At 42.4% G+C, this 26437-nt stretch overlaps 1 protein-coding gene across 3 annotated transcripts; it reads right to left on the bottom strand.

The window, feature by feature from the left end:
- rasa4 (RAS p21 protein activator 4) lies at nucleotides 1-25687 on the bottom strand. 3 transcript variants are annotated; one of them, XM_083685433.1, is made up of 21 exons: nucleotides 25391-25687; nucleotides 21808-21864; nucleotides 20576-20689; nucleotides 20126-20187; nucleotides 14175-14301; nucleotides 13028-13109; nucleotides 12451-12585; nucleotides 11692-11783; nucleotides 7352-7469; nucleotides 6808-6961; nucleotides 6526-6590; nucleotides 6306-6418; nucleotides 5598-5790; nucleotides 5189-5326; nucleotides 4465-4609; nucleotides 3605-3777; nucleotides 2985-3122; nucleotides 2642-2777; nucleotides 2292-2412; nucleotides 2078-2136; nucleotides 1-1437 (listed from the first exon to the last, which is right to left on the bottom strand). In XM_083685433.1, the coding sequence occupies exons 1-21, from the start codon at nucleotides 25453-25455 to the stop codon at nucleotides 1301-1303; spliced, it is 2424 nt and encodes an 807-aa protein (XP_083541559.1). In that variant the 5' UTR covers nucleotides 25456-25687; the 3' UTR covers nucleotides 1-1300. The 3 variants fall into 3 exon arrangements, with proteins under 3 accessions (XP_083541559.1, XP_083541558.1, XP_083541560.1); XM_083685432.1 differs by having other exon boundaries at nucleotides 14175-14307; XM_083685434.1 differs by lacking the exons at nucleotides 1-1437; nucleotides 2078-2136; nucleotides 2292-2412 and having other exon boundaries at nucleotides 2668-2777; nucleotides 2990-3122; nucleotides 14175-14307.
- Nucleotides 25688-26437: the final 750 nt, after the last annotated feature.

A 26437-nucleotide genomic window follows, 5' to 3' on the forward strand; every position in this document is an offset into this window, starting at 1 on the left:
CGCAATGAACTCCTTTAATGGTTCAACATTTGACATTCATGTGGCGAAACACAGATAGAAAATGCAAAGTCACATATTCAATATCATATAAAAAGTATAAATGTCAATGTTTATAACACATACCATACACTGACATTGACAATTAAAAACATAACACATACAAAGGTAAGATTTGACAATGAATGGCAACACAAATAGAGGAATGGCAATATCTTCCACTTAACATTGATGGAATGTATGAGTCTGTAATGCCACCTCAGGTGTTAAGTAATTCATATCAATAAATTAATACACTTAAGTTATAACACTTTCATAAATATTTGTTTTTGTGGCACGAAGACCTGTCTTCTTAATATGAACATTGTACATATTAACAAACTCAAAATTCTTTTTTCCATTTAAATGCTTCAATACCTTTAAAAGACCACTGTTGTTACAATTGCATGAAGAAAGCCTGGTGCTTGGATCACTCTTATGTTGGTATTCTAACACCGTTGTGCCAACTCGTGCTTGTGGGATACTGTCAAAAACACGCCCAAATCATTGGTCCAAATGGCACAGAAAACACATACTGTAAGGAACACAAAAGCCTGTAAGAAACGTTCATGGGTGTGAGTGGAGTCATAAAATATATCAGAAAACCTCTCAACTGTAGGACAATGAATGAAACTCCTTTGACCGTCATGAAAATATGTCAGCCATGAAGTGGGAAACAACCAAGGCAAATCCTAACACCAAAAATACAGAGTCACTGAGGGACCTTGTATTCATGACGATGAAATAAGTTAGTATCGACATCGATTGTTATGTTTTTAAATCGGCTGATCGTTTTTTACACTCGATCTTCGTGCAGTTTTGTCCTGCCCTTCGCCGCCTATCATCTAGTCTCTATCGTAGCTGCTTACTGTATGTACGACAGTTCTACTACTTACTCAGCAGATGTAACGTAACGCCGTGTCTCTGTGTGAGATGCCTAGTTAGAAGTTGTGCATCGAGTATGAGAGTAGGGACGAGTGGACACTCAAACATAGACGCCTCCTCACCTCATTTTCCACTCCCGCCTCTGCTGCTTAAAGGGTAATCGTCGGTAGCCCTGTGACATTTAAAAGAGCAAACATAACCCTGTCCCAAACAGATCTTAAGACACAACATGAAGAAGCTTCAGATGAAACCGATGGTGTTATGACCAGCTAGTCTTAACTGGTGAACACTAACCACGCTGTTCCAGCGGGTTTTCTGGACCGATAATAATGTCATGAATTGAGCAGAGAAGAGACACTGAGACGAGGCTGAGGCTCTGTTACGTCTGCAGTTCCAGGAGAACGTTTTTGTTCTTGGAGCGTTCCTCTTCCTCCACGGCAGCGTGAGTGTCCTGCAGGTCCTGTAGAACGCTGAAGAACCTTGTGACACCGTCTGGTTTCTTCTCACCCGAGAGGGCTAGAGACAAGGGGTGGGGAGAGTCAGACTAACAAGCCATGTTTTATTTGCCAATCAATCAATCAATCAATCAATCAATCACTGTTTGTAATGTGGTAATTCTGCACACACCCACCCCGAGACTGCACACCCCTAGGGAGAACAGAGCTCTGGGCACAGGGTCGGCCATGTTCGGCGCCCCTGGAGCAGTTAGGGGATAAGTGCCTTGCTCAAAGGCACATCGGCAGTGGTAGGCACCTTAGATATGATGCCAGCAACCCTCCAGTCTCCCAGCTCGCATCGTGCTCAGACTGTGGTCAGACTATGAACCAGTGGGCCACAAGTCATCCTTCTGATCTACTCATGTGATGTATAACCTACGGACAACTGCACTTTAGACTGGATATCTTTATCTTTCCTATAGCCGTGTGAATCTATTTTCTAATGTTTATAAACTGTTTATAACGTTTATATAAACTGGCACTTCAAGAACTGATGATGTCATTGCCACTTCCCTACAGCCTCCATTGGGCCTTGACATTCTACAGCTTTACTGACAAAGTATTATATGAGGTTCTGCAACAATTCAAATTTAGAACAATATGCATAGAACAGTTCTCCATCTTTGATTATCTAAAAAGCTCCAAGGGCCTTACTGTACCTTCCAAAGTATCCTCATCATCCCCCTCTAGTGGCTTGATCATCTCTAGGTATTTGTCCCTGAAAGAAAACAGAAAACAATCAAGCTGTCAGTCAACGTACACAAGGAAGCAGCAGAATACGCTTCCAGAAAAACTAGAATATGTGTTTACCCAATAAGTAGGATGAATGCAACGAGAGCTAAAGTGTAGGATTCTCAAGAGAGTGTTAGGTACCTCATAGCTTGTCTGACTCCTATAAGGTGTCGGTAGATGAGCTGCGACTCCAGGTCCGAGTCCAGCGGGTCGTACCACTCCTGCAACGTCACCCCGTGTTTTGTTTTGTCACATCCCGAGTCTGGAAGGGCACAAGCAAATTGACTTCCAATCACCTCAATCGTCTGTCAAGCATCCCCCATATTCAGGGGCCAGAGTTTTTTCCGTGACCATGTGACCTGACCAGGAAAAACTCTGGGCCTTGGTTATAGACTATGACTAGAACCAAGAGGTTCTCCTGGTAAGGTCACGTCGTCATCAGGAAAAGGGCCCTGGTGATATTCTGTTGTTCCCCCTTCATCCTGCAGTACCTGCTTTGTCCTTCTGGTGGCAGCAACTCCATCTGTCTCCTTTATAAATCCCTGGATGGTAGGAGCTCATGGTGTCTGTGTTGTGACAGCATGCTTTTCTCAGGGCCGAGAGCCACTGATTCAGTTCATTCACACTCTGCAAGGGAGAGAGATAAAGATGAGGTAAAGGGGATGACTCGTTCAAATGACGTAGTCCCACAATCCACATCTGTACTACTGACTCATTGGCAGTTCTGAGAAAATACAGTAAGCTTTATTACACTGTGTGTGTGTGTGTGTGTGTGTGTGTGTGTGTGTGTGTGTGTGTGTGTGTGTGTGTGTGGGGTCAGGAAAAGCATCTGACCTTACAGTCCAAGTAAAGGGTCTCCATCTGGCTGTTATCCTCCCTGGAGATTATCTGCATGACGTTGGTGCTGCCGAAGCTCTTCTCCTCCACCTTCTCCACTGCTCTTATCTTGGGAAGCGAGATGAAGGAGCTTTTCTGGAGTAGCAGGGAAAACATATATATATATATACTGGGATGAAATAACTGTTTTGGTGACAGTAGGGGGAAAAAAGTATTTGAAAGAGCTTATGCTACTTTAACCTTGGGTCCAGGGGCGGATTTAATTAATTGGGGTCCCGTTTTAAATTGCCATTGTGAGGCCCATAATCTGTACTTTAGCACTGTTTATGTGGGAGTCAGTGGGACAGTGGCTGCTATGCTACCCACAACACTACCACCAGTAAAAATGAAACAAAGTGAAATTAAGTCTATATACATTTAATTGATGTGGCTGTTACCGTTTTCTTTAAAAAAAATGTCTGTTTGTTTCCAAACGCATCAAATGCACATTGTTTTTGGGAATTTTTAATTTGTGTTTTCAATCTTCGTCTGGGGCCAGTTTTATTTGAAACGGATGAAACATGGCCAAGTCACCGCCACTGCTTGGGTCATTCGTCCAACTCTCGACAAACCCTCACCTTGGAGTGCTGAGCCCTCGCGTAGGCCAGGGTGTCTTTGCTGAGGGTGACGTAGTACTTCTTAAAGGGCGAGGTCATCAGCAGGCTCTTGTCTTTGGTCCTGTGAAGGAGGAGGAAGCCCTCTTTCTCCATTGAGCCACACTGGAGGCTCATCCGCTCCTGCAAGCTCAGGTCTGAAACACAGCCATGTATGAGCCAACCCTGCTAGTATGGCTAACCTCTTAGATTCCATGAAAAGTCCTGTTCAAGTCGATCTCTACGAAGGCATATGTTCAGCTCCAAACGTTCAGAAAACACACTGGGACTAGCATGGCTAGCATTAGCATTCCTGGTCTTTATCGGAGTGCTAACTCAGACAATAGTGCAACACCAATGTTGCCAAACATCTAATCTCACCCACCAGCCAGCTCTCTCTCTGTCAAGATGTCTGGCTTTCCAGCACCTCAGAATGGGACTTTTTTTTTTGGAAAACTATGGCAGGGGTGGATCAAACAGCCGCTGAACTTAATTGGCTGATCTTTCAACCAGGAACCAGGAACCTTGCGATTACGTGGTAAGCACATTAGTGTGCTACGCCACTAAGCTCCCCCCAAAATTATAGTTTTAACCATGTTTTGAAGCTATAAGGTGTTTGTTTACAGTTACACTGTTTACAAACAATGGAGTAAAACAAGTTTATATTTTGCGTTCTGATAGGGTAATACAGTTGAACTAAGTTCATGAGGCATTTGAGAATCAATGTAATTAATTTAAAAGTCACATAATTAACCACGTCATTAATTTAAAAGTCCAAAAAACGTATGTACTGTACTGATCCCAGATTGCCCCTTTAAAGAGCATAGATAAGTCCTAGTGTTTACCCTCTGAGCCGTCACAGCTGATCAGCCTGCTGATGAAGTCTTTGAGCTGGGTGATGCCCTGCTGGATGGCTGGCTGCAGGGGAACCATCCAGGGCTCTTTGGAGCAGCAGGTCAGGGTGTCCAGGTTACCGATGGTCTGGATGGCCTGGCAGAGCGGGAAGGGCAAACATACAATGCTGTAATGACCCTGGAAAACAGCATCTGACAACTGATAATATAATAACACCGGATAATGTAACAACTTTTGATGGAGTAATAACTTTTTTATTTTGTATAATGTATTTATAATGTAATGCAATTTCTAATATAATGTATGTATTGTATAATGTATTTATAATGTAATACAACTGAATAATGTCATAACTTCCCGGACAATGTAATAAACTTGTTAAACAGAACATGTAGTATATTTATTACATTATCTGTTAGTTATTATGTTATCCGGTGAGTAAAAACTTGTTGGACGAATAATGTAATAACTTACAAAAATCATTGTCTTTATGTTTTGTTTAAAACATAAAGACAATAAAGACATAAATTCCAACAGTAGCAAAAGCCCTCTAGCCAAGAGTGTAATTGACACTCAAACTACAATTGTCTAGAAAGGTTTTGAGGCCGGTAAAACCAGCCGAGTTTATCTTCTGAACTTCATGCTGCTGCGTACAGCATCAATGGATCCAGTCAGCCATGCGCCTTTAAACCCTCCATTTGGTGCGTAATGTACCTTGGCCAGGAGCAGCAGCGTGCGGCTGGTACGTGCGTCCGCGTGCTTCTCCCTGAGGTGGAAGAGCTTGGGTGACATGATGGCCGGGGAGATGAAACGCAGACACAGAAAGCTGGTCACCGCTATGAACTTCACCTTCTGCCGACACAGAAACGCACAGAGAGTATTAGGATACAGAGGGAGAAACCCCAAAAAGCCTGATATGGCAACTAAAGGTTGGAACTAAAAGGACAATGGATGTAAATAAAGGAATCTATCTTAAACTATAGCTGGGGAAATCGGTAAAAAGTTGACGTATTTCAATACAACTTAATGGGATATATGATATTCCATAGAATGCCATACATTTTTACAGAACGGAGACTGTTTAGCATGACTGGCACCTTACAGTGTGGGGTATGGCACTCACCCTGTACTCGGGCTCTGGGAAGCGCTTGTTGACCCGCTGGTAGAGCTGCTGGAAGGCCTGGCACAGCGCCACGGGGCAGTAGGAGGCCGACTGGAAGATGGCGTGGAGCAGGTCAGACAGGTACGACTGCAAGAGGTTGGTGCTCTGCTGGATCACCTCAGCCTCTGTATGGACCCGATGGAGACCTGTACATCTGCGCACACACACACACACACACGCACACCCACCCACACACCCACACCCACACACACACCCACACACACACCCACACACACCCACACATGCACGCACCCACACACCCACACATTAGAGACTGCACACATAATCATCCATTACAGACTCATCCTCCACTGTAATTATCTGTACTGTCAACCTGCCATTGCCATTGTATATAGCCATTCCATTGCGTACATTGCTTCACCGCTGTTTATACTGTTTATATTGTTTATACTGTTTATACTGTTTATATTTTTTAGTACTTCTATTTTATTTTATTCTATTTTAAAACTTATTGTAGCACTACTCTGTGGCACTGTCACTTTTGCATTTCACTGTATACTTGTATGCACGTGACAAATAAAGAATCTTGAATCTTGAAAGAGTCTGTGATTGCATGAGTCGGAGACTGAACAGTGAGATTGAGCATATCCAGGAAAAGAAGATGAAATTCATTCTCTTTATTTGTAATATGTTGTGTTCTCCTCTTACCCTGCCTCCTTTAATTCCACTTTGTTGGGGTCCAGCTCCACGTACTTCTTCTCTTCAAAGATCCTGTTGATTAAGGGACCTATAAGCCTGTGTAGATACTGCATGCCTGCCACCTATGGTTATTAAAAGGCAAAACGGCAGTCATAGTGCGCATGTGGGAAATATATTTTAAGACGTAGGGACTAGGCATTATTCTTATATATAAGAGAATGGGGTTTACCTTTAAAAATGACTCCATGGACTTGGAAGCCAAGGAATTGCTGCGAAACAAAGTGTTGGGTTCACCTGAGGAGAAGGAGAGAGGTGGGTAGTGAGTGAAAAAAAAAAAAGGTAAACATTACCTGCGATTACGATTTGACAACAGACTCCCAACCACTAAAACCATAAAGAGGACAACTCACACTGACTACGGCCAACGGTCAATCAAACAATAAACGAAATGGAACACACGGCAATTCAGAAGAAGACAAACAAGGCATAAACCTGTGCAACGCTCACTTACTGGTCTTGTCCAACTCCAGCTTGAACAGAACATCCAGGAACTCCTTGGCCAGTCCCTGACCCAGGAAGAGCTTCACAAGATTGGAGGCCACTTCCTGACGACTCTCAGCGGTAGTGGTCTCTTCTATAAGCATTATCAAATCTGGCCAGTTGCCCTACAATGAAGATGCATTGTCTCATCTCAAGTGCTTAGGTGGACAGACTGCATTTAGAGTAAGAATTACTGAACAGTGTCACATTTCAACAAGCACAAGCACACACACACACACACACACATGCACACGCAGGGTCAAATACAGTGCCATGGAATACATCAAAGAGCAAAGAATCAGCTTTCTATGCATAATCCGATGATGTTACTCTGTTTTATGGGCTTGAGCCGGCTTTGAAAAGTCACTATTCCTCTTTCATTTCTACTGTAGCTACACATACTGTTTCAGTCTCATTTTAACAATTCAAAGATACTTATAGAACACATGTAATCTAAGGCAACCCAGGCTTTGTTTGAGCCAGAGGCTGAGGTGTGGCCTTGATGCTGCTCTCACATTAAGATGTGTGCCCACAGATTGGCACAGCAGCTCTGTGAGCGGCTGGTAGTGGCTGGAGGGCAGGACCGTCTCATCTCTGAGGCGAAGCTGCAGGCGCAGAGATCCCAGAGTGCCCCTTGATAGGAGAAGAAGAGAGGACCAGAAAAGTAATTCACCAAAGTAAAGAAAATCTTTAACAACAGAGAAATTCTCCTACAGTGCCTTCGGAAAGTATTCAGACCCCTTCACTTTTTTTCACATTTTGTTGTGTTATAGACTCAATTTGAAATGGATGAGATTAAAAGAATTTGCCATCAATCCACACACAATACCCCAGAACAACAAAGCGAAAACACGTTTTTTGAAATTTCAGCAAATTTATTACAACTGAAATACAGAAATAACTCATGTACATAAGTATTCAGACCCTTTGCTATGACACTCTCAATTAGCTAAAACGCACAAATGTCATCAACAAATCACTCAATAACTTGAATTGAGTCCATCTTCATGCAAGGATAATAGTTCATGTAATTTTGGAATTAATATCTTTGTTTTATAGGGTCTCTGATTTGCATAGGAATCAATTACATACTGGTGTAGATTAGGATGTTACTACCAACTCAGCAAATTTCATAATTTTCTCTTGATCCTGACAAACTCCTCAGTCCCTGCCAGCGACAAACATACCCATAACTTGATGCAGCTACCACTATTCTTCACAGGAGAGATGGTGCGGAAACTGCATTGCATGTGCTGGATTTGCACCAAACTTTATGCTTTAACACATTTCCAGCCACTTTCTTTGCTGTATCACTTGAATTCATTGTTGCAAACACAATTATGGATATGAGATAGATTATTTTCCACTAAGGGATTCTTTTTGGCCACTTGGTTATAGACCAATTTTGTAGAGTGACTGAAATGATGTTGTCCCATCGACTGTGCTTTTTCCTCTCCACCATTCAACTTTGTAGATTTTTGTAAGTCTCCCCAGGCCTCAGGGTCGCATTCCTGAGCAGTTTTGTTCTCCATTTGCTCTGTTTGTAATGACAACCTGATCCACACAGTGTGTAATTGATTCCTATACAAATCAGAGACCCTATAAAAACAAAGATATTAATTCCAAAATTATCCTTGCATTAAGATAGACTCAATTCAACTGATTGAGTCTAGCTAATTTTCATATTTTGTCATAGGGTCTGAATACTTTTTTTCAGTTTTATTAAATGTACTGAAATTTCTAAAAACTTGTTTTTGCTTTGTCATTCGGGGGTATTGTGTGTGGATTGATGGCAAATACTTTTAATTTAATCCATTTTGTAACAAAATAAATGTGGAAAAAGTGAAGGGGTCTGAATACTTTCCGAAGGCACTGTATGGCCAAAACACTGCACATGAAAAAAGACGCCCATGTACATCCCGAACAGTAAATGTGAGGCAACCAATGGAAGGGCTTAAAACAGATAAGAGTACCTCCTAAAACATACACTATACTGTACGTACCAAATAGCAGTGCAATAAAGATGTATCTAAAAGTGCATTGAATGACCTTTTCCAATAGTGGAAAGCAGAATGTATCTGTAATGACCCAGTTCTTAATGGGTCACGTTTTTTACAACTGGAAATATTATTTTGCTCATTTGGAGAAACAAAAGAAAATGGTGGGTCAGGACACCCAAACGTCTGGGCACCGCTGCACCACAGGCTCACGCAGCTGTGCATTTCTCACTGCTAAGGAGAGCCTGGCACTCAGGAGGATGAGCGATCGGGACACAACAATCATCATTTCCTGGCTCGAGCTACAAACAAGCAGTCGCCAAACTGCAGGGCCACAGATGGTGGCCGCCTGCCAGAAATCCAATCGGAAGCAAGGCGGCAGGCAGGGGTGGGAAAGCCAGAAAGAGACAACAAACAACAACAACAACAACAGCTTGACTCGCTAAAAAAACAGGAGGGAAGGGATAGGATCACCCGAGGGGAGAGGGATTAGGTGGGCTTCATCTGAGAATGTTTGCCATTGAGTTTATCAAAGTCCTCCTCTGGGAAGCAGGGGGTCATTGTAAGAAACAATCTTCAACGGTATACGCCCCGACACAAAATGATACTTGGATAGCTATAGTTTGTTTTGTTTTTTCTTTCCCATGGTATTTCATTAAAATTGATGTGATTCCGTAGCTAAGGGTGACATCATGAATATGGAGGCAATCCTGTTATTTATTGCTTTGAGAGCAGACATGTCTGAATAATCCATTGTTTTGGATGGCAGTGACATTTCTGTAGCTCTCCCTTCTTTCACTTCATGAAAATGAAAAGGCAGATAAAATAAGCTGCCAGGCAGATGTCCATTGATAACAAAGATTAGCCAAAATAACATTGAGCATCGCCTGAGAGGGAAATGCATGACTTCATAACAATCAACCTAATAGAATTTCCACAAAATGTTGTCAATTCAATTTTGTTTCAACTTACTGTACATTACATCATCACTGTTTATTTAAACTAAACTACTTTCAAGAAACATTTCAATGAATGGAAAAACAAAAAAAACAGTATTAAAAAGGAAGCAGGAGAAAGCATTACAATGAGGCCACAGGGCATTGGTGGAGTCACACGGTTGCATAGGGGAAATTAATACCATGACCTACTCTACGTGCCCCTGATATGGTTACGACAAATCATATTTTTAAGCTATACAGCCATACAGTATTGCAGAGCACAGATACTCAACCCAAGTTCACTGTCATGTCTGCAGGACCCAACATTGCGCAGATCAAATTCCTGCATAATCAATTAACTGCATTGATTGGTACGGGTGGGGAGACCATTCTTGTTACGTTTCAGTACTTAATGTAAATTATTTTATTTTTTCTTACTACATGTACCTAACCAATAGCATTTGCATGCAAAAACAACCTCGCCAGATTACAAGCGCTATGCTTGTAAGCTGGTAATGATGATTAAACATGCTTATAAAAAGCATGACAACACAGTACGCATAGTGGTGGGAGCCTTCATAGTGGTGGGAGCCTTCATAGTGGTGGGAGCCTTCATAGTGGTGGGAGCCTTCATAGTGATGGGAGCCTTCATAGTGATGGGAGCCTTCATAGTGGTGGGAGCCTTCATAGTGATGGGAGCCTTCATAGTGGTGGGAGCCTTCATAGTGATGGGAGCCTTCATAGTGGTGGGAGCCTTCATAGTGATGGGAGCCTTCATAGTGATGGGAGCCTTCACAGTGGTGGGAGCCTTCATAGTGGTGGGTAAACTTACGTTACACCATTTATGCACTTTTGTTTCTGCTGAATAGCGTTTATGACAATTAGCTCAGGCTTTCTCTGGTGTTTGCTCAACTTCTTTTTCTAGCACTACATCCCTGGCTGTGCAACCTTTAGGAATACTTTACGAATGCCCTTCCAATGGCTACCCAAGCGTTACCAATGGCTACACATCACAACCAAAACTAAGTGCAGCGTGTGCCCTCACAAGTCTCTAAAATGTCAGAAGTCGTGGAACATCCAAGTGTCGCCCAAACAACTGCATAGCTAAAATAACAAGCCCTCCGGTGACACCACTGAACAGCTAAAATAACAAGCCCTCCGGTGCGCAAGAGACCAATGTTGTCTAACCCAATTACCCCCTGACTGCCCTTGTTTTGGGCACTAATCTCGGTTCTACCGGGGCATGTGCTTTTGTCCCCTCCAGAAAGGATGAGTTTCCTGCTCTAGCCCTCTTCCCTCTTACATAAGCCCTGGCAGCCCACTCCTCCTCGCCGTTTCCCTCTCTTAATCCCCATTCCGAGCCACATGGCCAAATGATCCTCTATGGGGGAGAAATAAAGCAGGGATTTAGCCTGGGAAAGGATTAGCACTTCCTGTCAGCACATGGACCGGAACAGACGACAAACACAAACAGACACGCACGCACACATGCACGCACACGCACGGACACACACACACGCACGCACGCACAGACGAACACACACGCACAGACACAGACACGCACACGCACACGCACACGGACACCCACACACACGCACGCACACGCACACGCACTACCACCACCACTCCACAGAAAAAAGCCCACATAAAATATGGATGAGTGAATATCTCCTTCCATTGCTCTCACACCACTGCTGAATTGACCACCCTGACCTGGAAATGGAAGAGCAGATGTCTGGCCTACTGTGAAGATCTCTGTGATCCCATGTTTGGGAGTGGATATTGGACAATGGCTAGGGAGTGGTCAGTGTATGTATCAAAACATGACGCCTGCCAACTGTTTAGCCTACTTGGTGTACTGGTGCAAAAAGCGTACAGTACAGTACATGTGTTCATGATGCAGATCCCAGTGCTACTCACTCATATTGGCTGTGTTTGGGTTTATCTGGAACCAGGCGAAACCAGCCTTCTTCCTGTTGGGCCGACTGCAGCCTGTGGATGTTGAACAGAACCTTACAGAGAACAACAATCACAACAAAAGGTTAGATTTGGGTATTATATTTCAGACCAATCCCATTCAAAGTGAATGGGGAGCAGCATTTAACTACGTCATTTTTATCTAGTTTACCCTTTGAGTCAGACACAGAACAGAACACGGTGTGAGTTTCCCCAGAAGCTTTGTAGCCAACTTCTTTCAACACCCCAACATCCCAGCAACCAGACAACAAGGAGTAACAATCGTAAAGTCAATGTTTAACAGTCATTATTCTGTGCATAAACAATTCCCTGTCATACAGGCCATCAACGTGTACCATGTTACTGTAGCAACAAAGCTTTCCGTAAACTTTCTGTAAACTTTCTGTAAAGTTCTGTAAAATTCTCGACTCCTTTACTCTACATTCTGACTACAACCATGTTGGGTAATTTGGCTTGTCCCTGTATGAGAACCCTTTGTGTAACCCCTGTACCTAGAACCCTCTATGAAAGGTTCTACCTAGAATCCTTTAATCTCCTAAGGGTTCTAACTAGAGAACCCTTACTCCCAAAAAGGTTTCTTCAGATCAGAACCCTCCTCCTCCTCCTCCTCCTCCTCCTCCTCCTCCTCCTCCTCCTACTCCTCCTACTCCTTAGAAAATAAATTCTAAGAGTGTACTGACCAGAGCCGAGCCCCTCCCTCACCTTGCCCAGGAAGTCGTTCTTGCTGACCAGGTCCCAGTCCCACACCTCCACACTCAGCGAGGTGTCAGGAGGGGCATCATCTAACTCAAACTCAAAGCTCTCACTCCAGCGTGGGTAGCAGGACTTCTTCACCACCTGAGGAGACATCACAGGGTCAGCATGGCAGATAACCCGCTGGACACATTATCAACCATGTTATTCCTTGGTCATATTGGTCATGTTTTCAAAAGAATTTAAATAATCTTAAAATAAACGTACAAACTTGCAGTAATCTAAAAATCTATTTCAAATGGGTTTGCTGTTGCACTTGTGAAAATGTGGTACATTATATTGCAACACAAAATTAAAACATATTGCATTTTCAACACATTTCCAACAAGTAAGTGCTTAGCCTATTGCAAGTGTACTGAAGTTGACAGGTTCATCTTAAGTGTATTGAAATTAATCAGAAAACATGATCTTCCCACACTGACCAGTGTAAATGGATGGCAAATGGAACCTGTTCATCTTGTGTGAAAGTTTCAGTGAGGAGGCCCTGTTGGAAGGCCCTGATGTGGTCCTTGTCTAGTCAGCTTACCGCGCTTTCATGGGTTTTGCCGTTGTATCGTACTCTGACAAAAGGGTCCGACGCTCCATTACGATCCTTTTTGGCAAGGTCTCTGTAAAAAAAATAAAAATAAAAATAAGCATTCCCACCACAAAGAAAGCTGTGTATTCAAAGATTAATTCAAGATTTGATATTGGTTAGACTGACTGAATTTATGCAGGACATTGTCATAAATGCCATAATTGTGATGCCATAACTGTGAGGATTCTATGGGAGCCATATTGTCAGCCAGACTCTATCAAAGAGTAACACTTCATACGGCAGATACAGAGTGAGTTGTGAAGAACCATGTGCTCCACATCACCCTGTAACACCTGGTGGTGAGGCGCACACTGTAAAAAAAGATAATTTCAATTGCAAATGTAGGCTTCTCCACAGTACAGCGGAGATGTGAGTAGAGAGAGCGCATCGGGGCTGAAGCTCAGAGAAGTAATCAACACTCCCACATGCTGTAGTAAAGCAGCCTGGTGTTTGGGACTCCAGCTGCCACAGCAGATGGGCTCTTTAATACCCGGCACAGAGGATGCCCCCGCATCCCACAGAGCACCAGGTATTTATGACGGTTATGGCTCTATGCACCTCACGCTACAACCTGTGGGCATGGCCTAGATGGTGACATCACGGATGGTGACATCATGCACTTCTGATGATTTAGCGTACAGATGATTTTAATGATGACGTGTGTTGCTATGCTGTATTCTTTCTACTGTAGCTGTGTGTTGTATGTTTGAATGTCTGCCTTTTAAATGTCTATTGTGTTTTTTATAAGTGGATGCTGTCTCAGACAAACATATTTCCCTCTTAAGGATAACTTAAGAGGGAAACTTAAGACTTGCCTTGACTTGACACACACAGTGTGTTTATAATGCCAACTCAGAAGAAAAGGTTTGTAGGGTTTGTAAGACAAATCTGAATTAATTCTGCGCATCGTAAAAATAGCAATTATACTTGGTTGGATTTATATTGTTTTTTTTGTGCTCAGTGCAAGGTGGCAGAGTAGCTGTACAGAGTGACACTATCAGGTACCAAGAATCTGAAATGTAGGTCCACCCTTGATCCCACTGGCCATTTGTCACTTCCCTGACGGTATATTAATATTAACTGTGCCATGTCTTACCTGGCTTCCAGCACTTGGCAGCGCAGTATTCTGGGGACATCCCCGTCCCCTAGTACAGCCACTTGGAGGTGAATCTCTCCCTGCACCTCCTCATCTGGGTCAATCACAGTCAGGTTCACCCAGCCGTCTATACCTTCAACACACAACCACACAGATCAATGTGGAGTCAAACAGGCTCACACATATTGTACGTACACCCACCCACCCACCCACCCACCCACCCACCCACATATTATTTCTCTGTGTCTCTGGCTTTATGGGGCTTAATGTAATAGAACTATTACTACTCATGATGCATTTTGCTTCCGCTCGAGTAGATCTTGAATCCGATTTAACCCTGCACTCAGCATCCTCCAAACTGGAACAGATCTAATGCACACGCTGCATTTCGGACTTAATCACACTGAATAAATAAATAAATTTGACCTTGAACCTCTGTTTAAAACTAACAGATTTAGTCTACAGAGCACAAGCCACCAATTGACGATTTACGTGAATTGTGATTTTTTATTTATTGATCAAGTTTATTTGAGAGGGAAAATGTACAAACATGTGGTTTTACCATGAAATCTTTATTTAATCATAACCAGTTATTTTTATCCGACATAACAGGTTTATATTTAACTAAATTATAAAGAAATTGGCCTACAATTGGACACACTTCCAAAATATCCCCAAGAGCCACAAGGAAAATAATAAATCAGGTAAAAGCCAACCCAAATATAACATCTAGAGATTTGCAAACCTCCCTTGCTGCATCTCAGGTAACTGTGTATGCTTCAACAATAAGAAGAACACTGAATCAAAATGGCATTCATGGGAGGGTTGCTAGGGTGAAGCCTCTGCTGTCAAAAAACAACCAAACTGCCCACCTTAACTTTGCCAGAGACCACCTGGACAAGCCTGAAGGTTTCTGGAAGTCCGTTCTATGGACAGATGAGTCCAAAATCGACCTTTTTGATCACATTCAAAAGCATTATGTTTGGCAAAAACTCAACACTGCCTACCACCAAAAGAACCTTATCCCAACAGTCAAGCATGGTGGTAGGAATGTCAAGATCTGGGGCTGCTTTTCCTCCTCTGGACCTGGACGACTCCACATCATTAAGGGAACCATGAATTCTGAGGTATACCAGGAGATTATTGAACAAAACATCAAGCCATCAGTCAAGGACCTAAAGCTGGGCTGAAAATTAGTCTTCCAACAAGACAACCACCCAAAGCACTCAAGCAAATCTGCCAAAGAATGGCTCAGGAGAAAGAAGATTTGTGTTTTGGATTGGCCAAGTCAAAGTTCTGACCTAAATCCAATCGAGATGCTGTGGCAGGACATGAAGCGGGCAGTTCATGCCAGACACCCCTCAAACCTCACTCAATTGGCTGAGTTCTGTAGGGAGGAGTGGGCAAAAATGCCTCAAAACAGATGTCAGAGACTGATTAGTGGCTCTACGATTTGTTTACTCCAAGTTATCGCTGCTAATGGAGGTGTCACAAGCTATTGACTGAAGAGGTTCACATATTTTTGCACACATGAAATCTGAGTTTTTGTTAAATAAACCACTTTTGTTAAACAAATAATGAAAATATATCATGTTTTTTTGTTTGTGTCCTTTATTTGGAATGTCTTTATTACAAATTGGGGTTTAGATAAAGATTTTATAAGTTCATTTTAATATTTTATACAAAAAGAATGACCATCCCTGTAGGTTTCACAAACGTTCACACAGCACTGTATATAAAATGAATGCATAACGTATCAAACTGACACAAATAATGAATTGTAAATTAATAATCCAGAGACATTTTATTCTACTTACCAAGCTGTCTCTCTGAAACTGAGGTTTCGCTGGGTTGTATTAAGTCCTTTGTTTACCCTTGTGGAACACTTGGAACAAGTGTGTTTTTTCCCCCTGATTGATATTCCAGTGCTACATGTAGTCAAGCGCCATTATTCTTTATTGCTGGCTGATTGTGACCAAGATAAATACGTAACAACCAAGCCCACTTTCCTACAAAGTAAAGATGGAAAAAGCATGCAGGGCCTTTTTATGAGCCTGTCTGTCCCTAACCCACACACACAGAACATTGGTCATCGGTAAATGGTCTGTGTGTGGGTTAAAACAGTCTGAACATTGGTCAATGGTCTGTGCTGATGGCAACTCGTGACTATGAGGCAGAAAGACTTAAACTTAATCAGCCCACCAGAGGAACACATCAGATCAATGTGCAACACCGATTGATATTTGATTGAATTGTCAACTGGCATGAATTAAATTTGAAGTAACCCAAACCATGTAACCCTGTCTGTGATTTCTGTTGAAATCTAGTTGAAACTGAGTTAATTTAAAGTTCACTGACTCGGCAAGGTAACATTTTACATTTACATTGTTGACATTTAGCAGACGCTTTTATCTAAAGCGACTTACAACAAGTACATTTGTCTAAAGTAAGTGAATCATCTCAACATCAGCCATCATAAGCAAAAATCTATGCTAGGACCAGGTGCCATTGGCAGTCACAATACTACCTCAATGCTTTTTTAAAAATGTATTTATTAATTTTATTATTAACAGTAGAGGAACTGCACAGAGGGGTTGTGGGGGGTGACAAGGTAATGCTAATGCTCAACCAATTTCTGTCTGGTGGGAGTGTGTTTCATTTCCTCTATTTTCAAATCTATTTTCAGAATGCAGTCTAATGAGAATGAGTAAAGCAGACGCTGCGATTCCCGACAGTCTTTGGCCAGAGGGAGTGAAAAGAGTCAGCCCTCTGTCTGAGTGCTCGTCATTGTGGCTAGCCCTCAGCCAGGGAACAGAAATTGGAGGAAAGTTGAGCTGCTAATGCCTGCACAATGACCGCAACCTCGATGAAGTCAATTCTGAATAAAAAAGTGAACTGAGAGGAGATATCTTGTATCTTGTATCTTGTATTTTGAACACAGTATGAGAAGAAAATTGTCTGTAATACCTAGAATGAAAGGTCACCGAAACCTGTAGTGGTTATTTGATCAGTTTATCAGTCTTTGTCCTGATTTCTCTAAATATTATTCCCAAATTCGTAAGGCTATATGCCTACTGCATTAGGCTATACTCCTAGCTCTCCTCTTTGCACCCTATTATGAAGTTTTTTTTTTAATATGTTTTTTAGGGCATTTCTGCTTTTATTGGGATAGAGACAGTAGAGATTGACAGGAAGGATGGGAGAGAGAGAGAGGAGAGATGACGTGCAAGATAGGTCGAGGGTCGGAATCGAACCAGGAACCTTGCGATTACGTGGTATGCGCATTAGTGTGCTACGCCACCAAGCGCCCCCTATTATGAAGTTTTTAATGATGAATTGGCGACACCTTGAAACTCTAAACAATCTCTATGGCAAGACGCATCTTTCACTGTAGTTTCATCAAAATTGGGCCAATCAGTGTAATTTCATAACTGTCCCATCTGTATGGAAAGACCCATCATTCATACAAGTTTCACAAAAACTGTCCCAGTGGTATCAGAGAAAAAGCTTGTAACATACGAACGGATAAAGACCGAATCATAGGTGGGAGCCCTGGGGACAATAATATCTTACTGTGTGATTCTGTATGCCGAATAACTCTCTTGTTCAGTAAAATCATTTTAGTTATTGTGCAACTGTGCTAATTGACTGCAGTCCAAAGAGCTAGCATGACTTTGCTAAATTCAGCCATTTCAAGTCGGCACTCCACTAACAGCAAACACCAATAAACAAGTTTATTCATTCATAAAAATCCATATATGTACAGTACCAGTCAAAGGTTTGGACACACCTTGCCAAGAGTGTGCAAAGCTGTCATCAAAGCAAAAGGTGGCTACTTTGAAAAATATAAAATATAAACCATATTCTGGTTTGTTTAACACTTTTGTTTGTTTACTACATAATTCCATGTGTGTTCCTTCATAGTTTTGATGTCTTCAATATTAATCAACAATGTATAAAAAATAAAAAAATAAAAATAAAGAAAAACCATTGAATGAGAAGGTGTGTCCAAACTTTTGACTGGTACTGTGTATATTTTGCTCTGGAAAAACCAGATTACACAGATTTTCTCTAATTTCAGAATGTTAGGCTAACGCACATCTTCGGTGCATTATCAGTGGAATAAGTGCCGATACAGATGTTTCTGTAAAAGTCCAATGTCGGCCAATTTTATCGAGGCTCCAATACAGATGTTGGACTCTAATATTGACAAACATATTTGTGAGAAACTGAACAGAGCTGTTCAGTGCTGAGCAATAGTAGAATTGCAGCGACACAGTTACAGTACAAGAAAATATGGATTATACAGTCGAACAGACTGGTCATTTTGGAGCCAGCGAAAGGTCTCCTCCATAAATATGTTCAAACAGTGACTGCTACCACACACACACACACACACACACACACACACACACACACACACACACACACACACACACACACACACACACACACACACTAGGGGTCTCTAACCTTTCTAGCCTTGACCTCCCTGCTTCAAAAGAAGATTCAGTGTGCCCACTCTCCCTTCTCTCTACCTCTCCCTCCCTCTTTCTCTCTTTTCCTCCCCCACACAGAGGTCCCTCGCACTACAACCTGCTTCTCTCATGGTTATTTTCCACAGAAGCCCACCAACCCCCCCCATTCCATTCCTCCTGGTTATGAAGAGGATAAAGGGGTGATGGGTGATTGTCATGGTCCCCTTAAATCCTGACCACCCCTTTAAACAGGGAGTACCATATGGGGGTTACCGTTCATCTCCCTTTAATTTGACCTCCCCTTTAAAATGTTGTCTCTGACCCAGATAAGCCTTTGTTTCCAAAGCAACCCATCTTCACTGGCTTACAGGGAGGAGACAAGAGGCTGGTTGAATGAACATGTGCGCCCTCTTGTTACATATAAAGGATATCCTTTAATCAAAAACAATGGAAATGCAATAGACTCTTTGAAAAGCAGTGGCACCATGGCTAAGTTCAAGATAATGAGTGAATCGAACAAGCGGCTGGAAAGTCGCTGTCGTCCCCCGCATGGGGCCAAACGCTGCCGAGTAAGATTCCCCACCCATGACCCGACGTTGTCACGATAATGGTCGTCCCCACTGTGTGGCATGACTCAGTCTCAGCCCCCTCTGACTCCCCTCACGAACGTCTGCACTCGCCCCCCCCGACTTTGCCCAGTGACTCAGCCTGCCAATGCTAAGGGAGACAACGACAACGATAAAGAGACAACGACAACCTCAAAGCAGTTTCACTTTCAGTCGACTCAGTTCGACCCCTCACTATGGGACACGCACTTTCGCTAAGAACTCCTATACAATCGTGCCTGGTGAATGCCGGCGACGCCCGCAGGCAGAAAACCCTGTCCATTGCCCGTCCTTTATAATAGGACTTCGGAATTATTTGAACCCTACTAGCTCGACAATAATTCCTGAAGTTATAGATGTATAACTCACTAGGCCCCTCGTGTAGGCTACAGCTAGCACTTGGATGGTCGGCTAGCTTGAGTGACTCATGGTTTTCGGACCACCAACAGTTAATGGCCTATGCCAGGCGTGATTGTATAATAGTCTTCAGCAAACAGGTACACAGAGTGTGTGTCCCATAGTGAGGGGTCTCCCTCATCTCCTTCAAAGAACCTGGGTTACATTCATAACCTCTAGTTTTCCTAACCAGGACCGTAAGACAATTGGAACTCTAATTCTCTCTCTTCTGCGAAAAGCTATAACCTTGAATATAGGTACTATCTATCATAAGGACACCTACTCAAGAGGCACATGTGATTGTCATGTGTTCAGTCGTGTGGTGACTCATCAGCGTCATGACAACACAGGAATGCGGGCGTCCTTGAATCAATAGCCAGATAATGACTAAGCTTGCACAGGACCACATTCCTGAATCTGTCTGGCCCACCTCTAAAAGAGGGAACTCCTTCACTAGAGGAACCATTCTCACCTTGTGGTTTGGCAGAGAGGGTTTCCTTACTGATGGACACCTTCCCAATGACGTCATCGCGGCTGGAAAGAAATAGGGGGAAACATGGGTTTGGCAGATTCCACAAAACTGGCTCTGCCAGCTTGTACTGAACCTCTGTGACTATGGACTGGCCTGAGATTCTGTAACAAATTACTGAACAGGTTTCTGCTACTTCATAAAAGCTTGGAATTGACATGAAAAAGTTAATGTAAATGTAAAGTTAATGTAAAAAACAATTACAAAAATAAGTATCAGGACATGCACTCAATGTTGTCAAGGACATGGAGATCATGATGGATAAAATAGACGTTATTAAAATTGACGTGATAGCAGAAGGACTCAAAAAATGAACGTCTCTACAATGAGCTGAAATTGGCAATTGTAAGAGCTACCTTTCTGAAGATAGGCCAGCAGCATTCTCCACTTTACCTGAGTGAGTCCTCGTCCAGCACGTGGAAGGAGACTGTGTGAAAGGACGGCGGCAGATGGACGTTATACTCCTCCCCCCAGAAGGGAGAGAGTGTCTTCCATATTGTGGCGGTCCTGTGACAGAGAGATAAGGTCACAAAAAGACAACGCCATAGACACATAGCAACACGCGTGCGGCAATGCATGCATGCATGAGCAAACAAGAATCAATACACCATATTGAAGGTTATAGCTTGATAGCTTATTTCTGAGACAATGAGGGGACCTTTTGAAATTGAGTGATGATGATAGTGTTTTCCCAACGACAGAGATTCATCTTTGTTTCTTTTTTAAAGAAAAAGAAACCTTCCTTCTTCTAGCATTGTGACTGCCAATGGCCCCTTGTCCTAGCATATATAAAATGTTTCTTATGATGGCTGATGTATAGATGATTCACTGTAGACAAATGTTGTAGGTCGCTTTGGATAAAAGCGTCTGCTAAATGTAAAAAATTTAAATGTAAAAACTATGGACTATTTCTTTCTACTGACTTACTATCAACAACACAGCAATCAAACACTAACAACAGTTTCCACAGAGAAGGCATTGTTTACTGTATAACCCTGTCAGTTTAGTCCCCCAGCAGCTCTCACTAATTGCATGATGAATACAGAGGGCTCAAATACTGTAATTAATGGGTTTACTACTGGACAGGCAGCCCACTGACCTTAGCTTCACATCAGAGCCCATTCAGTGAAAGAGACAGAGGTCACGCAGTTACACAATAAACAAGCAAATCTGGCCTTCTCTCACTGTGCGTGTACAGCTTATATAGGCGTCCACTGACTTAGCTGGTAGATCAGGCACTACAAAGGCTGGGTGACAACACAATGGCTGACTGGTAATCCTTTGAGATAACCTGAACCTCAATTAAAAGGTGTTTCTATTATTTCTATTCAGTCAAAACCTCTGATAAAACACATTGTGTTTTATCATAAGTACATTGTAATTGAAGGTATTAAAAGTTGAATTAAGACATTTTTGGCTTTCATCAGAGCACACCCCCCCAGATGGAAATGAATAAAGCTTTAACCAGCTTTGATATGCCAAACTAATTGTAAGTAAGTGGCACTCTGATGATCTAATTAATCATCGGTTGAATTTTTGGGGATAATCGCCTTAGTCCAAACAAAGCAAGAGGATCTTCTGCCAGCTTAATGGCAGAACCAGACACAGGAAATACACACACACACCTAATGATGGCTTCATTGTCGATCCTCACGATACAATATGGATCACTGCTCCCAGTACTGCAAAGGAAACAAAAGAAATAATTGAACACACAAGAAATTATACATTTATAGGCTTTTATTATGTCTAAATGAAATTAAGTCAAATCTAGTGGGGACGGATGGGTTAGTGGTGTTGGGTGAAGCTCTACAACAAATGAAGGACAAGGTGTAACGAAAGATAAAGTAAAAGATTTAACAATCTTCTCCCTTTTTTCAGATATGTCACAGGCAGCCGTCTGGTCACACGCATGCTTGGGTGTGTGCGTGCTTGGGTGTGTGCGTGCGTATCCTTTAGTGTGAGTCAAAGCCTATGGCAAAAGGGCACCTAATACGCAACAGTATCTCTAGTGCAGCCTTTGCAGCCTCCAGCAGTTCAAAAGAGCTATGATGGGTACCAGCAGACTTCACACCCTGGCCAGGGGAGCAGCACTATGCTGCTGGCCTTTAAAGCCTCAACCATTGATCCCTGAGACCCAAAGGCTAGGGCCCTCATAATTTCAGTTCACCGACCCTCAGTGCTTGGGGACGGGCTGGCCGACTTTGTGGGTACGTTTATTTATCTCATGAGCCACATATTTTGGGCCTATCAGGACTCTCTCATTTAGGCCGAGGGCCACAATCCTATGTGACTATCTACGAAGTATACTATACTATGAAGTCTTTTGTTTGGAGATGGATCACATCTTTGGCTAATGAGGTGTCTGATGGTGATGTTTTGACTGAAACATCCCCATGCCAAATGTTACCATGTGAACAAACAGCTTCCATAAACAAAGTGAGATTGTAGAGTTACTGTTCTTCTCTCTGGAAGCTGGATGGGAATCAAAACAATTCTACTTGTTCTTCTGCACAAATAAACAATGGAAAAACTGTGTCCTCAGGTTTTATTGCCATTTTGTTTCTCCGTCGTTCAAAACCCATTATCACTCGGTCCAAAGAAAAAATCGTTTATCTACAGACACCGTGAAAGAACAGGTTCCATTACCTTGAAAGAGAAAAATAATCAGCGCTGAGCTTCAACGCTGTGATAGTCAGGGGGAGTTTATATTAAAAGTGAAGATTGTTTTGTTTGGGGAGGGAGAATTGAATTATCTGGCAGATGCAGGATTAGTGACACATAATATGGGGCCATTAACGGGCTACGGGCAACGGAGCAGTGAATAGGACTGCAGGTGATTCATTTCAGCTCATCGTTATCTTTGTGATGGGGATACCGGGGGCTGCCGGAATCAGGTGCTACATCAAACATGGTGCTGGTTTTGTCAGTTTTACCACGTACACATTTGGTGTGAACACCTGCAGCACCGTGATAGCACTGGTGACTGAGGAGGCGGTGGTTGTTTTTATTATTTTTTATTTTTACACAGCCTCTTCCAAAGACAGTATTTCTGTTGTGAGATCAGACTTCTGTATTTACAGACTGTGTCGGGTGAATTTAGACAGTATGACATGACCAAGTGAGTCTGGTTCTCTATAATGAAAGATTGGTCACAGCATACACACACTTACAACCAGAGTGTGTGATATGGAGAGGATTTGTGCATAGGGTGACTGTTCTCCTTCAGATATTGATGGGGTTCAAAGTTATTTCACGTCATTTGGCAAGCTGTTTGAATGTGGTCTCTCCATCTGTTTATGTAGAGTGAGGAGTGAATATTCTCCATCTACTGTAACAGCAGGGAGACCTCTTTGGAATATACTGTACCTCTGTTTAACATTAACATTTGAAAATGTATATACTTTTTCCCCCCCATCTTCTACTCTCAACATAAATACAAAAGTGCTTTAAAAGTACGTCAAACTTGACATTTTACGATGCGCATACGTTATTGTGACAATGCTATACCATGCCAACAGACCATGCAATATCATTTTATATTTTACCATTGAAAAATATCGAAAACAGAAGCTGGAAATGTAATACTAATTTTCACTTCATAATCATAGACTACTACCCTGAAAGTAGTCTATGGACCAAGAGAAACTGTGTTCCATGGTTCAGATTTGTTTAAATAGCGACTACTAACTTCAGCTAACTTTAGCCACAGCTAACAAAAAAAACAACGGGCGTGATGGTTTCCATTAGACTACGTTCAAAATGTGTGGCCACATCACCTCACCAAAGTAACTTCCAACCTCGTCAGAGAGTTCATTCGAGTTAGCCGTTCAACTTAATATGCCTGAATGTAGCAACTGAATTACAACTAGACCAGATGTAGGCACCAGTGTGAGGTGGACTATTTTACTGATGACCTCAATTGTCGGAAAAAAACAAAAGCAAGCTGTTCAATAAACAGACACATAAAATCCAGGATATGGACGGAGCTCGTGGTTTCCTATCTGCAACTGAGGGAAAAAAGGAGAGTCTGTGTAAATACATGACAGTTCCTGCGGAACACCATGCTTATTCCCAATGAAGAAAGGACGGAATTACAGTATCATATGCATATCAATGTGTCGTGACATTCCAAAAGGAATTCCAGTTGGCCAATTATGCCATTAGTCAGAATGAAATGCCGGTCTTAACATCAGCAAAGCATGATGTTACACAATAACCAAGAAAAGGATTCCTTTAACTGTGGAATCCTGGCATTAAGAAACATTCTCTCTGAGAACAGTCACATTCCTGCACCATAACCACAATGCTGGAGTACAGAGTGAGTGACAGCCAGTCAGCAGGAATTTCAATAAAGGCTTCCTCTTAGTCTTGTGATAATACGTGCAATGGAAAAGTTGAGTTGCGCAGCAATAGTTATGCTTATTTCCATATCAGAGTAAACAACGTGTCACGCATGCTTGAGTTAGGGAGACACAGAGCAACAGCTTTGTTTGACCAATTAGCTGCGAACTGATGGAAACATACTTCAGTCACAGCATTTACTTCAACGGTCCCACTAATCTGTTCGTTCAGCTTCTGAGTCTGCTTTCCCCTGTCCCTACCCAAAGCATAGATTTCTGTAAACAGATAAAGAGATGACCTATTTTTGAAAATGACAGTCTGGAGTGATGAGGGATGACACTATCTTGTGTCACATCTATGAAAAATGTGCCAGTGTCACACTGAAGTACATTGTGCTGCTTTGGTTTCATTTTTGTGTACTGACTGGGAATTCAATACATTCATTTCAAAACGAACACTTCGTCTTCTGATTTTTTTTGATTTTTTTTTCATAGAGCAGCATCTATTTCCGTGTCATATCAGAGGTCTATGCATGAATAAAAAAAACATGCATGTTTGCATGACAAATCACATGTTCCCATATCAATGAGAAGAGAGACACAGAACCAATGATGTGCTTAAGAAACCACTTCGTACATGGTCAAGTCACTACTACTAGTCACCAGTCTCTTATTTCTCACACAAACAGCCCAAGTCTTTGCATGGCAGAAAAACACCTTCAGTTGACACGTGAAAAGTACTGATACCCTTTACCAAGGCATCATCTTTTGAAGGCTCATTCCGGGACCGATGTAATGTCAAATAAAACAGGTGAACCAGAGAACAAAAGAAGAGCAGAAATCAAGTTATTGGAACAACACTTACATGTCCTTAATTGGCAAATTTTTCCCCTCCACAATTCTAATAAATAAAGTGCTTCGTTTTGCCATGGTGACAATCCGTGCGTCCAAACGATGACCCGTCTTGGTGTGTGATATCAACACGCGCTGATTGTTCCACCCTCTCAAAAACAGCTGTGCGGCTGCATTATGATGAACTACGCTTGATAACTGTCACTTCATGTAGACACAAAGGCAAACGTCGTTTGTAACCTTTTCAGCCCGTCACGTCAGGAAGTCTACCGCTTCAACTCAGTAGGTTTCTATCTCGTACATGCTCCGCCCGCTCCTACTTCGAGAAGGCGAGTGTGAGTATTGTGGAGTGAGCTGCCCAGTCTGATCCAGACGCTCAAGGTATTGGCTAGGATTGTCGGATGACGCGTCCTCGTTTAACAGGTGTCTTGGGAAATGAAGTTTGATACTGTTCTCTCTCTCTCTGTCTCCTATTCCTCCCGAAATCTCAAAACGTGCCCACCATGTTGGGGGTAGATTAAAGATTAAAAAGGCTTGTTTGAATCAGTAAACAATTAAACTGTCTTGGACCCCGGTGGTGCCCCGGTGTTGGAACGAGCTTCCCACTGCTGTCAGGACTGCAGAGTCAGTACCTATCTTCTGCCGTAGACTGAAGACCCATCTCTTCAGGCTACATATTGACTGTCCCTCCGAAAGACCTCTTCACCCCCCACTACCCCTCTGTACAGTTCCTCTACTGTTCCTTTACTGCTTCTTCTAGCAATGTGACTGCCAATGGCACCTGGTCTTAGCATAGATTTTTGGTTATGATAACTGATGTATAGATCTGCTAAATGTCAAAAACGGTTCCGCGGTATGGAATTCATACTATTCCTGTCTTGCACATTATTCCATATAATGCATATTATTCCATATCGTGGTATTCCATTCCACGGTATGGAATGCATCAAAATTCCACTCTAATATTGTGTGTACACGCAGACACGCACGGACAAACACGTGGGCGCGCGCGCACACACACACACACATGCACACACACACACGCCCACATACACACACA

This window comes from Argentina silus (genome assembly GCF_951799395.1).
Source record: "Argentina silus genome assembly, chromosome: 2".
Classification (NCBI taxonomy): Eukaryota; Metazoa; Chordata; class Actinopteri; order Argentiniformes; family Argentinidae; genus Argentina; species Argentina silus.

Bases quoted from the DNA above. Each gene is read 5' to 3' on its own strand.
- rasa4 (XM_083685432.1), bottom strand. From the start codon at position 25,455: ATGGCAAAACGAAGCACTTTATTTATTAGAATTGTGGAGGGGAAAAAT. The intron at 7,470-11,691 runs GTGAGTAGCACT...TCTCCTATCAAG, and splicing joins CCCAAACACAGCCAATATGA to GGGCACTCTGGGATCTCTGC. The intron at 5,327-5,597 runs GTGAGTGCCATA...CTGTGTCGGCAG, and splicing joins TCCCAGAGCCCGAGTACAGG to AAGGTGAAGTTCATAGCGGT.